This window comes from Struthio camelus, chromosome 16 (assembly GCF_040807025.1).
Source record: "Struthio camelus isolate bStrCam1 chromosome 16, bStrCam1.hap1, whole genome shotgun sequence".
NCBI lineage: Eukaryota > Metazoa > Chordata > Aves > Struthioniformes > Struthionidae > Struthio > Struthio camelus.
The window spans coordinates 18,102,366-18,116,917 of record NC_090957.1 but is presented as its reverse complement, the minus strand read 5'-3'; the positions used below and the strand labels follow the sequence as shown (position 1 = coordinate 18,116,917).

Here is a 14,552-nt window from a genome sequence, read left to right as displayed (position 1 = left end):
TGGGAGCACAACGATTTAAGTGGGGGTGTGAGCCTGGAGTCCTGGATCCCCGCAGGAAGGAGAAGCGGCAGCTCTCAGACAGCGGTCAGGCCCAGCAGCCGGGACACAGCGGGCACGGGGAGGCAGGCGGGCGCTCGGTACCGTTGGCACGAGCGGCTCCTGCAGCGGAGGAGGAGGAGGAGGATGCCTGCACTGCCTGTGGTCCCCACCTCTGCAGAAAGAGTGGGAGACCAAAAAGCAGGAAATCAAAACAGCACCAGAAACAGCTCACGGTGGTGACTGCACTGGGAAAGAGTGCTGCGCTCTCATCCAGGAGGCAAAGCAACATCCCAAAAGGAAGGAAGAGGGAAAAAATGTGATATCAGGCCCTTAGAGAGAGGGGTCACGAGTCAAGCTCCCTGTCCACTTCTCGTCGCTCAGGCAGCGATCTGATCGCTATCGAGCATCTCCTCCTTCACCCAGCAACACCCGCTGAATCACAACTGGCAAACTCAGGCAACTCTAATCCTCCTGCCCTCACCTCTCCCTTTCAGCCCAAAGAATCATTTTAAAGCTCATTTGTTAGAAATACTCCAGAGAGGCATTTTCTGTGCAGGGAGGAATGAACGCGCTCTCCCCTGCAGCTACTGCCAGACTCCGCGCACATGCCTGTAAAACAGAGGGTTACTCACAAGCCTTCTGGATTCTAGGTATTTCGCTAGGAAATACACGGCCATTTGGGCGCGCCAGGGTTGCCTGCGCGTCCCGGCGCGGTTACATTCCCCTCATTCCAGCCCAGACAGCGCTGCTTCACATTCCTCGGGATGCGCGAGCCTGCCCGCCCCGCGCCGGCCCTCCGAACAGCACAGCGCCGTGCTGCGCCGGCTGGCCTTACAAATCCTGCGGGTATGCCAAGAAAGTGATTTTAAATCACAGAAAGGCTTTATTCATTACCTGCTGATATTCATGATAGCACCAGGTCAGGAACAGGTTAAAGAGGGTGGAAGGAGTTGGGAAACTCACTCCGGCCCTATCCTGCAAGACACAGAGTATCAAGAACTATTCCTGAAGCCAAAAGAAGTACATGATGACCAGCATCCCACCAGTCTGGGACCTTTATGCCTTTATGGTTCCCATCCCAAATGCCTGCCTTTTAGTCCTCTCCAGATCTGCGCTGTACATCTGAAACAGACGGGGAGACAGCCTGTGCCCCAGGAAACGCGGGTTCATCCTCAGTGGGGCCACGACCGCTCCTGTGCGTCCTTCTGCCAGGCACCCTGACAAACCCAACGTACCACAGAAAGGATTTCAAATGAGCTTTGCTGACCTGGGAAATCTAAGGGCCTGATTTTGACACGTTGATTATTCTGCAAGAGTGATCAGTGATTTCATGTACTATTCAAAGCATTTAGACTTTACCCAATTTGCAGATGCAAACACACAGCAAAACACCCAGCTGCTAAAACTTCCTACTGCAAATACCAAACATGTCCCATTTGCAGGAGATGCAGACCAGCAGGCCCGGGGACCATCCCTGCCCAGCAGTCCCTACAGGCAAACCCATCTCACACCTGCTAACCCAGATATTTCCCCTCCTAGACACACACACGAGCCCCTACTCAACATCCACTATTTATTTCTTCAGTGCCTTTCGGGGACTTTGGTAATTGCTGTGAGTCGTAACGCCAGAAGCTACTTATCAAGAAGAATCATAAATCAGATATTCCGCAATGAATATTGTATAAGCGCAGATTAGAATTAGCATGGATGGGCTCAGTTTCAGTTCATGCATTAGAAAATGGATTTGATTCCCACAGGGCTAGCTTTTTATGAAAACATAGGGGCCAAATGATTTGTTACTGAGCTTGACAATACATTTATTTATTTATATTTTAAAACTCATATCTGACATGGAAATCTTATCTGCATTAAATCTGTTGGCTGGATAATCAAATCACTGTGAACAAAACGCCAGGAGAATACACCAACTGCAGCGCAGGTTGGGGATTTTGTTGGTTTGTCATCCCTTCAGAAGAAAGGTTTAGGAATTCGGTACAGGAAACCTCTCCTAACAGTAATGTCCACATTGTTCCCACCAGCTGGGCAGCAGGAGTGACCTGGGGGGGTCTGGAACAAAGCCCAGGGCAGGGAGGAAACAACAGATTTTTCAAGTCCCCCCAGCTGACTGCAAGGCCCAGAGAGCCGTGATGGAGTCCACGGTGGATTTTCCAGAACCCAAAATCTCCTGTAAGATGTACAGCAACATGGAGCAATTCCCATTATCTCTCGTAAGACGTACCGCAACGTGGAGCAATTCCCATTCGGGCATACATTTTATTACTGCCCCCTGTCCCACAAGAAGGAGAGCTCACATTAAGGGATTTCATCTCGGGCAGCTACCCCGCAGCCCGGGAGCAGCACGCCCAATGGAGAATTACTTCTCAACAGCCATGATACAAGAAACGAGTCTCTCAAGATAGAGCTGCACCCAGAAGCAATTCAATACAGGTGGCTACGGCACAACCCACCGACTCCGCATGGGTTATGAATAGAGGCATTCAAGCAAACCCAAATAAAGCAACTCAACCTGTGTTTTTCACTAGTTTTTTCTGAATGCTGTAGGGGCCAACACAGGACTAAAACAACAAGAGAGCTGCCCATCTTGCTGCTTTCCACCACTCAGGAACTTAAATCGTTTGAGAAGACAAGCTCTCTTGTTATTTCAGCCCCAGGAACGGCCTGTGCAAGCCTTAGGAAAGCAGTGGGAAAGGCAGCCCGCGCACACGCGCCCTGCGCAGGGGCTGCTCCCGGCTCCCCGCACAGCCCGCTGCGGAGACCGACCCGCGCACGGGCCTCGGGGGCTGCTCCGCGTTACCCGGCGCGCCGGCCGGCCGCACCGACGGAGAATGACAACAGCCACAATGAACGACGCAGGGTCGTTCAAGTCTTACAGGGAAGAGGGAAAGCCAAGCAGGCTTTTACAGAGCAAAACTGGAGGCGCGTCAACAAGCGCACCTCAGGACGTCCGAGGTGACCAGTATCGCTTTGAGATTTTACCGGAGATTCACAGAAAGGAAAAAGCCAACAGGACCACTAGAAAGGCAGAGGAACAGAAAGGCTGGCAACTGCAGGAAGTTGTTTCTTTGCACCAGCATTTGACCAGGAGGATTTTACCGCCGCATCCCGACAGGACACGCTTGTGTGTACCAGCGAGGGAGAGGCGGAAGAGACGGGGCGACCAGGCGTTTGCTAGGGCACAGGGCAGATGCACGCTACGCGCACAAAGGCTGAGGAAGCCTGGAGACGAAATCAGTAACACTGATCAGAAAAACAGTGACGGGAAAACGCAGGGACTGCACGAAACCACCGCGACGTCACCTTGGACTCGCACGCGGGCCAGTGGGTCGCTCGCTGCCTCGGGTCCGTCGGCGCAGCACTCGGAGAGGCAGCAACAGATGGCTTGTAGGATGTTTGAGAGCATCAAAGCCATCCATTTTGGGAAAGGCAGATCAGATTACATGGACCCTCCTTTTCATTCGGGTGGGATACCCAGCAGCGGAGATGAGATGAGCCCGGGACATCTCGCTCGGTTTGCGGAAAGCCCTGGATCCGGCCAGCGTGGTGGCCGCCGTGCAAGCTCTGCCCGGAGACAGGCGGGCTCCTGCCGGCGCCGCGCTCGCGGCCCCGAAACAGCGCGGGGAAGCAGGAGCCGCTGCCTGGCGGGGGGGAACGGAGAACCACCGCCTCGCCTCCGGGGAGCCGCGCGACGGTCGCCTCTCCCGCGCCGCTGGGGGCTCGCTCGGCCCGCGGGCTGCCGCGCGGGCGGGCGCCGAGCCCAGCCCAGCCCTGCCGCGCCGCCTGGCAAAGAGGCCGGCGCGGGGAGGAGGTGGGACGGGGAGGCCTTGCGCTGCCTTCCGCGCAGGGCGCGCGCTGGAGCCTGCCCCCACGCTTCAGAGGGTCACGGCCCATCCTGGCAGAGACGCTCCCACCGTACAGAGGAACCGGGACACATGGAGCAGAGCGGCTGGCATCAAACCGTCCAAACCACAGGGTCCGTGGCCCTGGAGAAGCAGTCCCGCCGCCGAGTTCAGACGAAGGGGTAATATGGGAGCTACTCTGACCGGGGAAGAGGGTCAGGGCACAGGGGAACAGCAAATATTTACGTTTTCAGGTCAGCACACAACAACGAGAGACATTTAAGGAGACAGCGGCTGGCGTTGAAAGGAAAGCTGTTGTCCCCGTTTCCCTGGCTACGGCACGCCTGCGCTGCAGTGTCCAAGTCTGGACACCTTATTTACAGAATGTCCCAGCGAAACTGGCAGCCGTCCTGCGCAGCGCGGCCGAAACCAGCGCTGGAGAGGTTTGCAAACAGGCCGGGGGAAAGACAGATGAAACCGGAAGGCTTTTGCCTCATGGGAAGGTAATTAAGAAGCACACTGCTGGCTATTTAAAGTAGGCTAACAGTTATTCTTGGTTTCAGGTCAGAGAACAGAGCACAGCAACGGCACCTGAGCTCACCCCAGAAGGGCTCTTTGGAGAGGACTCCAAGGAGGGATCATTTCTCCTGCCCGCTGAGCTTCGGCCAAATGCTCAAACCAGGGAAACTATCGTATCAATGCCAACGTGGATGAATAATCCAAACTGAAGGGTTCGTGTCTTTCTGGCACCCTTTCACTGCTCAGGCTTCGCAGAAGCGACACAGGCGAAGCCAGGAAGGCACGCAGTGACGACCAGGAGGGTCCAGCCATGTCCTCAGGCCCTTGGCCACCTTTGGCAACGCTGCTCCTCCTCTGGCCCCTCCAGCCTGCAGCCCACCATCACCTGGACCCTCTGTCAGCCTGCGCCCATCCGACTGACTCTGCGCTGAAGCGGAGGAGAAACACACAACGTCCAGCAAGACTGGAGGCTCCAAATCCTCCAGTCCCTTAAGCACAGGGAGAAACTGCGCGTACACACTGAAGACTTCCTTGCCAGCTATTTACCTTACACCGCAGTCCGCTGCAGTTGGTCCCCTGCAAGAACAGTGTGTCAGTCCCAAGGGGGGAAGGGCTGCTGTGAGCTCTTATCTTCAGGACACTTTGAAAACACCCAGACGGGGTCTCTCCCCCTGCCCCTCGGAGCAGCCAAGGCTGCTGCAATTCTGGCACTGACACACACAGTAAAGGCGAAGCCATGGCTTACATCAAACACGCGCTCTTCTGTAACTCATGTCGCTAACATAAACCAGATGCCATCTTCCTCAGCCTCTGCAGAGAGCGATGGCTTGCCTCTGCATTGCATAAAACAGCAAGAAAATGAAATTTAAACCTTCAAGTAAAAGCAAAACAAATAAATCAATAATTAGGCAGAAAACATCCAAGCCAAAAACAGCTTCCAAGTTTCCAGGAAGAATTAGGTTGTTTATGGAAGTCCTGTTTCAACTAACAGCCTGCCTGGCAGGTGGTAGGAATGTGAGTTTGCGGAGAGCAGAAACATGAAGCAGCTCTGCCTGGGGCACTCTGCTCTGCTCGGCTGTTTTCTTGTTTTAGTTAAACAAGAGGAGACATTGCAAACATTCAGCAAAACCAACCTAAAGGAGAGCTGTGCATCAGCAGGGCCTTTCCTACCTTGTATGCCGTAGAGTCGATTCAGGCGCGATCGTCTGGCCTCATCAGCGTACGGGACAGCTAGCCAGGGCATCTCGCTGAAATACTGCTTGAAGGAGTCCTCTGACCTGGGCAATGGGAACAGCACATGGGATCCGGCCTGCAGCCCCTTTACCTGCCACACTCTTTTTTTCTCACTGAGCAGCTGGCCTGCAAAGACCTTTCTCCACTCCGAGTCCCACCTGTAAGGACTGCCGGCAGGAACAAACATGGGGAGAGCTGTACCACATTTAAAGCCCTCGGTCCCTCTGGAAGGGCTCTGCAACGCATTTTTTTCCAATAAAATACTTCAAACTCTCCCGGGCATCTGAATGTCAACCCGCTGTGACAGCAGCGGCTCAAGCATCTCTCAGATCTCAGACCCACAAGCCACAAAGTAAAATAAACAGCTGCTCCGCGGACAGAGCTTGCTCTCCATCCCAGGGCCGTCCTCGCTGATCGCCCATTTCAGCTCTCCTCCGCAGGGCAGAGCGTGAAGGACTCAGACAGCCTTTCTGATACCAGAGCCAACTTGGTCTAGCACACAGAGATAAACCCCCAGCACTATCACCTTCCTCCCCTGCCATCTTAATGCCTAAACCTCAGTCTTCAGCGGGTCCCTGCACTCCTCTGAGAGTGATTTTACTGTCTGATCTAAGACCTCATCCCATACTTGGAACATTGTCCTCCCCAAATGAGACTGCTTGAACGAGCCGCAGGACAGAACTAGCCCTGAGCTGCCTGCAGTCATTCGCAGCTCTCCTCGACTCCGAGGCACAAGGTTTTCCTAGGTTTTTCAGCAGCACAAACACCCTGCTCTGCTCATCTTCGTATTCCACGAGGCACAGACCTTTTCAGCTTTGGGCAGCCAGCCCCACCTGCACAGAGCATTAGTGCTTCGTTACCTGTCTGCACTAACGAAGAGTATCTCAAATTTCTGACCCGCCTCCTTGATTTTCCGGTAGGACTCCACCAGGACCCTCGTGAGGCTTCGGCACGGTGGGCACTGCAAAATACAACGCACACGTGAGCATGCTGTCCCGTCAGAGGGCTGGACTCGCACCCAGCTTTCATAAACAGGTCTCAGTGAGCTAGTGAACCATCAAAAGCCAGTCATGATCTCATCTTCTCTGGAGTGCCAGGAAGCAGCCTTGCTGCCTAGAAAGTGCCTGACGCTTCTGGCAACAGTTCACTGGTTCAGTAAGTCACCAGTGAAACCTCTCCCTCTTTAAATCTGTAAACTTCTCCCTCTCTGAAGGGCAAACTGAGGATGACGTCCAATTGCAATGCTGATGCCTTCTCCCGAAGGCACCAAAGCGTCTTAACTGCTCACGCACTGATCGGCAAAACATCTTCATCCTCCCACTGCCCACCCAGCTCTGCAGGGACTGGTCACCTTGCAAAGGAGCTGAAGAAGAGATCTCCAGAGCTCAAGCCAGCCCCCAAGCTCACTCCAGTTGTCTGCAAAGCGCCTACTACTCACCCAGTGCGCTGAGAAATAGACCCCGACATGAGAGCCCTCCAGGGCGTTACTATCTAGCGACTGGCCGTTGTTCCTTAGCAGAGGCCCAGCAACAACTTCACTGAAGGGTTTTGGCCCCCAAGGGAACTCCAGACCTAGGGGAGTTTGGGATGGAGGAGGGAAAAAGAAATAAAACAGCAAGATGCATGTAAAGCATTTACAGTTTCAAAAAGTTTCACTAGAAAAACAGCCTATCTTCTGCCAAGATACAGAGGAACCTCTATGGGAAATCTACTGAGGTGTCTCCCCATCCAAGCGGGGTGCAGAGCTACTCAGCTGTGCAGGCATCCTGACACACAGCCCCTCGCCTGCTGCAGGGAAGCCGAGCTCTGCATCACACCCCCTGGCCACCTCCAACCCACATGTACACTGCACCCTCACTCATGTCAAAACAACTTCTGCTTGAGGAAGCCTCTTCTGGTTTTGTGCCTGATGGTGTATATTTTCCTTATCAGAGTTGGTTTTAACAACAGAGGGCAAGGCGGTGCGTGTTCAGGAATGCAGTCAGACTATTTGCCATTTACAGATAAGGATGCTTTGCCCGTTTCCCACCTCCCATCCACCTTGCTTCTCACCAGCTGCAATTCTACACTAACTGAGAAGCAGACGGTGCAGGACTCATCATCACAGCCCCCATTCCTCCGTATTTAAGGCTTTAACCATAGCAATTCCCCATGTCGCCGAGCTTTTTTTTTTTTTTTTTTCCTAAAGTTGGACGTGCAGGTACTTCTCGAACTTATCCTAACCCCCTGCCCCCAAAGAAAGCATGTGTGTATACACACAAACACATGCTCCAAACCATCTACTGCCAACTACCAGAGCAATCAATCTATATATTCAGCCGGAGATGAGGAAATGTAACAGATGGCTCAGACCACAACTTGTACTTGCTGCACAGTTCCTGCCACCTGAATTACACCTAGTCACTGTTTTCATATCTTGCATGAAGAAATGACAGGTTGGTAGTATATTTGCATTGACAGGCAAACAGTTCAATGACAGGTCTGCAGGTTTACTTTTCTGCAGAATCTATGAGTAAGGGCACACATTTTGCTCATTTTGGTTTTTACAAATTGGAAGACGACGGATTTAATGTTAACCCTCAGCACAGTAAAGCTGTGTAGTAGTAACATTTAGTAACAACAGTAACGTTTTTCTGTCTCATTTGTAAATAATGAGGGAATTCATTATCCTAATTGACTGTGATGTCCGTGATAAAAACCTATTCAGTATTTTGGAAAGGTGCTCTTCCCCAAGCTACGGGAAGCCTGGGCCCTCTGTCTGTCTGTTCATGTACTTCCATCAGTGGAAATCTAAACTTAATGTTTCAGTTAGTCTAACTTTTTCCTCATTAGCACTTCAGACAAAAATCCTGGAGGGAAAAATCTTTGTTCTTTTCAACAACCAAAACCAAAACACGAGATCTAACAGGAACGATGCAGAGAATTTTATGCTGAAAATAATGCAGCACCTTGATTAGTTAAGTATGACAATAGTTGCTTGTTTCCTTTTTTTTTACTTCCAAGGCAAAGGCAAGTGAGCTAAAATAAAAAGGCAACTGTTTGCCTATGCTAGTACAACACACATGGCTCCAAGTCTCACCTTCGGGGTCATCTCGGATTACCAGGAGGCCGTTCCTGCAGACCACCTTCCCAGTGGAGGCATCGATAAATATCAGGGAAGGAATGTTGGAGACGCGGTACTTGTTCCACAGTTTCAGCTGGAAAAGAGATTGGAAGGGAAGACAGGGAGGGAAAAAAGGTAAACCTAGCAGCTTGAACAGGAACGTTTTGGGCATTAGCATCTCTCAGACAAGATGCCAGCGCTAAGCAAAGAAACGGAGCCGACGCTTCAGCAACGCATTTGAAGGCATCTCTCCAGATCCCCTGATACAGCCTGGACTTCCAACACTTGATTAAGACGAGTCGTCTCTCTTTTGTACGACCCTCTTGTTTTGGGAAGGTGAAAAGGGCTGGGAGCTAGGATCGCGGTTTGTCGCACCTCCACTGCAAGCTTGCCACATGGCAATAGGCAAAGAGGTTCTTCTCTTACTGCATTTGCTTCTTTACAAGTAAAATGAGGACATTATTTATGATCTCTGTACTGTACTCTGAGCTCTTTGTTTAGAAGACATTGTAAGCACAAATACTTTTAATGCCACTGCTCTGAAGCAATTTGTAATGCTTCCCTGGCTGCTTCCTCCCCTCCCATTTCAATGTTCATCAAACAAACCTACAGCCCCTGCCAAGATACAGCCATGCCAAAAACCAGGCCAACACACAGAAACATGATTCTGCTGCAACTGGGGCTTCCTGGTTTTGTTCCCGGTTAATGGGTTTGACATCAGCCTGGGGGCTGCGTAACACAGCTCATCTATAATGCACTGCCAGCCTTGCAGCCTTCCTCTGCCGGCTAGAGACAAAAGCTGCGCGGGCGGCAGCGGCCACGCTTCGGAAGTCCCGGTCTAGGTTTTGCCGTTTCCTGATCATTGTGATTAGCAGCACAACTCGGGTCCACCCAAATGAGGGACGTGGGGCACTGTGTCACACAATTCCAGTTTGACATTTCTCAGCACATGCTTCTAGCAAATAATTTCAAGATTAACCAAACTAAGAAAGCTCACAGGAATGCAGAGGAACAAGACTACAGCTGCTGGCAAGACCCAGCTTGCAGGTGTACGCGGCGCTGGGGAAGTCTGCATTTCATAACCTCCTGTGGCCCCCTGTAACCACGCCAATGCATCTGCGATGGGAACCAAAAGCAAGCGATGGCTGTGGTCAGAGGAGCCAGTCTCAGAGCTGCGAGTAGTGAGCTGTTTTCATCACTGCACTCACTTACGTTACTCCAAGCATTTCACCCTAGACAGCACAGCAGTGAATTATCAAACTCTTAAATAAAATCCAATCACAGCACAGAGCCAGAAGGGAAGGAAATGAATCATTAGCTTCCCCTAACATCAAGTAATATTCTGCAAACCCTCCTTGGCTCCAGATATTTACAACATTCATTTGGGCCAGAAGAGAACCAAGCCTAGCAACACGAGAACTGCTGAACGAGGACAACAAAACCACCCCGAACAGCAGTACTAGGGACATGCTGCGCATTGGTACTTGTCCCATCGGACTTGTCCCATCGGAGCCAGAGACACTCCCACAACACATGGTGCTGCTTACCTCATTATCTTAGGTTGGAATAGGACCCAAACGTTTCCACTGCAAAAGAGGCCACAGCTCTGCAGATCACTGTCTCTAGTTAGGTATTAGAGACAATCCCATTTCTCAAGATTTGTATAATCTTGGGAACGAGACAAATGAGTGCAGGAAAGGGCTGCAACATTCAGGCAGGGCAAACTGGATCTCTCTGTACGCTTAACTAGAGATCTACGTGAGGGAGAAAAGTCCCAAGACATTTAGATTTTAATGGTCGTTTCATTAAACATTTCTTACACAATCTTTTTACCTGAAAGAGGCTTTGGGAGGCTTTGTCCCAACTGCAGCGTGGTGTTATCAAAATCCTCTTGGGTCTAAAGGAAAACATTAAGCGCATCCAGGAAGACTTTATTAATCTCCATCTGCTAAGACCTGGAGAAATAAAAAGCTTTGTGCCCTACCCACCGGCCGTAGATTCCCAGTACACAGGGAATGTGCCAAACTGACTCATTCTTAATGCTGATGCACAAACCAAACGGCCTTGGGCATTAAAAAAAAAAAAAAGAGAGAGAGAGAAAAAAGCTACTAAATGCAAAACAGCCCCCTTAACAATGAGCTTGTTCAAACCACAGAAGGTAAGATCCAATTCTGTGGAGTTTAAGGGGTGGAGAAAAGCTCTTTATAAGGATCACAAGCATTTAAGAGGGTGTTGCAAACAAGGAAGAAATTACAGCTAGCAATTGGATAGCTCTCTTTAAATAGTTACCTCAATTTTACTTCATTTTGCCAAGTCCTTTTGTATATGGAAAGCAGCTCCCCTTAGGGCACTACAGTGTATTGTAGCAGTTTTGCTTGGCTGAGAGGACCGACAGGGTCTGCACGTTAGAGCCAAACAAGCTAAATCAACTCTGTTACTCAGAGAAACGGGGCTGGGATACCCCAGATAAAGGGAGAAAACCAAACGGGACCAGCTCTGGCGGGAAGCCCTGGGGCGAGTGGTGCACGTGGGCCCAGCGGGGTCCGTGCGGTCCAGCAGACTGGCCAGCTTTTGCCCAGAGCTGGCCCTGGGTCTCTCGGGACGTGTGAGCTGTTAGGACTCGCCGGACCCAAAGTGACCATTACCAGCGAGTCCGTCACCAGGTCGAGAGAGACCCGGACCCATGCCCTGTGCTCCTGCTTGGGGCCCTGGCCCCGAGCACTGACCGCCACGTCGGGCGCACTTACAGCTCAGGGGAGCAACACGAAAAGCAACCAAAACCACCAGGTTTTACCTTGCGGCTGCCCCCAGCTGCAAGGACCCCACGGCCCCCAGGCCGCTCCAAACGTTTCAGAGCTTCACGCGCCCCGAGCGGTGCTTAGAATTTGTAACGATTCGAACCACATAAATGACTCAAACGTGGGATGAAAACCTGTTCTATCCCCCTGCTTACCTGCCTCAACATTGCAGTCTGAGAGGTTTAACCAGTTCCGGTTCCTGAGGAGTATTCTACTGATTCTAATAAATCAATCCCCTCGTGAAAGGCTGTTAGAGCTACAGACTATTGGCTGGCTTATCATTTAAGCCCATCGTTAAGACACGGATGAACAAACAAGACGATTGCACTTAACACTGGAATTGCACTGCCATTTTAAACCTGCTTATAAAAGGCTGGAATTGCAAATTAGTGGTCTCGAAGCACTAACCATATTAATTTTGATGTCTGTATCAGAAAGTACATGAATGTGCTGCTTAAAGTCAGAGCAGTTGGATTTGATGATTCTCCTGTGCATTAGGAAAGCTGATTGGAAATGAAAAACGCATGCACTGAAGGACGGATGCCAAGATTTACCACCATCCCCATGGTAATGGCCTCCCCTTCAATCAGCCTCAGCTTTCCAAAGCATATCAGACACTTCTAAAGAGAGAGTCTAATGGCTCATTTTACTGCAGGTCTGACCTGAAAGCGCATAACCTTGATAGGAAACGGGCTTGATGATGACGTTCTGTATTTGTTATTATTTCTGGAATTCAAACACCCTTTGATTATTCCCCACACAGGCACGCACACTGTAAGGACAGGCTCCCTCCCTCCGGCTCCTGAGCAGACTAACCGGTGTCACGCTGGGAGGCAAGAGGTCAGGAGCACCCACCTCCTCAGCTTGTGCCCTTGAACCAGAATTTTAAAAAGTCTTTTGGTGGCAGAAATCTCTTTGCTAACATTGTAATGAAGTAACCAGAAGTACAAAAGACATATCTAAATGCTACCAGCATATTTCTGATCTTAGACAACAACAATCCAGTGAGCTTCCTACAAGGGACCCTTGGGTTGGGCTTTTGCACAACAGAGCCCTGAGTACTTCACTCAGAGATTCCTGCCTTGAGCCACTATTGTGGAACGGAGCTGCTACTTTCAGCAAAGCCATCCAACCTCCACGTAAAGGCTCTGAACAACAGGATGAGCAAACCCGTCCTGTGGCAAATTATTCCACTGGTTAATTGTGCTCGGAGTCAAATGCCAGGGATTTTAACACATGCAGCCTTTGGAAAGGAAGCCAAGCTCCTGCTCGGTTCTGCCTGGCAGCAGATGAAAGTGGCAACGTCAGGGTTGCTTCTGTGGTGTCAGCTGGCCATATCACTGTATTAAAAGGTGAGAACGGCTGCAAGATGGTACATATTATGAAAAAAACAGTTATGAACTCCTCTGGACCAGGCAAGCCATCAACAAAGCTTAAGGTACAGGGAGCAATTGAGACATGAAGCCAACATTTTTGTGCTCCTACATCAACTAAACACACAACACTTGGCAAAGTCCTACCTGCAGCCCGGCCATGTCTTAAAGCTTGGCACATGGGAAAGAAGAATCCAGTTACTCTCCAAGCATAACGTGGGGAGCTGGTTCTGCATGGCCAGGCTGTGACGGCTGCTTGCGGTCCCTGCAGGAAGGCCAGCCCAGGAGAAAAAAAGGCAGCGTTGTAAAGTTCCTGAACAAACGCACACACAGGCGCAAGCCTCTCAAAGGATCGTGTGTTGGGCTAAGCATGGGATGTGGAGAGCAAATTACGACTTGCTCTGAAACCACAGGAAGATCAGATGATAGCTCATGCAGTAGAGCAGAATGCTGCCTCAGCAACTTCTAAAGGCTGCTTTTCCTGTCTCGAAGAGGATGACATAGAAATAACGTGCTCCACACCGAGGATTTGATCATCCATTTAAAGAGGGGATCTCTGCTTCACTTCCCAACAGCTGTTGCAGATCTGTGGGATCAAGCCAAAGCTAACACAGATGTGGAAATAATCTACAGACTATTCAGCCTGAAATCAGCTGATCCTTTCAGAGCGCTCTTCACTCCCCACTCACAACATGCGCCTGGCAAATTAAATATTCTGCTCCATCTCGAAAGCCAGTTGTAGTGAGGCAATACCCCTCCTCTCCAGACACCATATAGACTGATCCGCTTTTCAGCGACGCATCTGGCTCCTGGTGCAGGTGGTTAAGTCGGACAGTCCAGTGGAAAAACAAGAGTCACCAGATTCCTCTGGTAATCTTATCCGTCACACAAAGCATCATCATTGCTGCCTGGGAAAAGCTGGCAACCGCAACGCTGGGTTTCATTTGCGACTCCATCCGTGACTCGCTGGGAGACTTCAGAACAACCATTTATGATTTGAGGTCTAGGAGGCCCACGCGGTAAATGCAAAGTAACGTTACTGGGGAGGTTACGTTCCCTTAACTCTTGGTCAGGTGACCAGCAAGCCCTAAGACAACAGGCAGTGCAGCAGCGCAAAGCATCCTTGCTGGTTGCTAGGCTGCTCTCCTCACTGACGAGCCATTCGTTTATTTCCCCCGTTGCAGCGACTTGGAAACGACTCGCTGCGAGGTGCGTTTCAGAGAACTTTGTAGGCAGCCACGGTAATTTTTGCAGACAAAGGTGTCTGAAAAAGCACGCGCACAGCGACCGAAGCAAGGGCTGCAGTCCAGCCCGCGGGGCAGACGAAATCCCCTTCTGCGCGGTGCACACTGATGGGAAAGGGAACCCCTTCTCTGAACAGCTGCGGGCTGCTATTTTTGGTCGTGCTGATTGATTTATCAGCCCTGGTCGCATTAACTTACTAACATAAATCCCGAGCTGTGGCGGTTAACACTGGCAAAGATAAAACACAACTGCTTGCAGTCAGATGACGGAGGGAGGGCCTGGGATACAACATTTATTTTCACGCAAACTTTGCTAGCCAGCAACCCCGCAGCCGCTGGCGGGTCTGCGGGACGGCGCTCCTCGCTGGTGGCTGCATTTCTCCGTT

General features: G+C 50.9%; 1 protein-coding gene across 2 annotated transcripts in view; it reads right to left on the bottom strand.

The window, feature by feature from the left end:
- Positions 1-14,552, bottom strand: part of NXN (nucleoredoxin) — a 69,218-nt gene that overhangs the window by 12,566 nt on the left and 42,100 nt on the right. Inside the window, exons 1-6 of one of the 2 annotated variants that reach the window (XM_068910504.1) lie at positions 13,070-13,214; positions 10,585-10,648; positions 8,728-8,845; positions 7,087-7,220; positions 6,509-6,609; positions 5,586-5,692 (exon numbers count right to left, since the gene is read on the bottom strand). In XM_068910504.1, the coding sequence (XP_068766605.1) occupies positions 5,586-5,692; positions 6,509-6,609; positions 7,087-7,220; positions 8,728-8,845; positions 10,585-10,648; positions 13,070-13,158 (613 nt within the window). In that variant the 5' untranslated portion in view covers positions 13,159-13,214. Of the gene's footprint in view, positions 1-5,585; positions 5,693-6,508; positions 6,610-7,086; positions 7,221-8,727; positions 8,846-10,584; positions 10,649-13,069; positions 13,215-14,552 lie in introns of those variants that run through there. The other variant, XM_068910503.1, reaches the window with a different exon arrangement.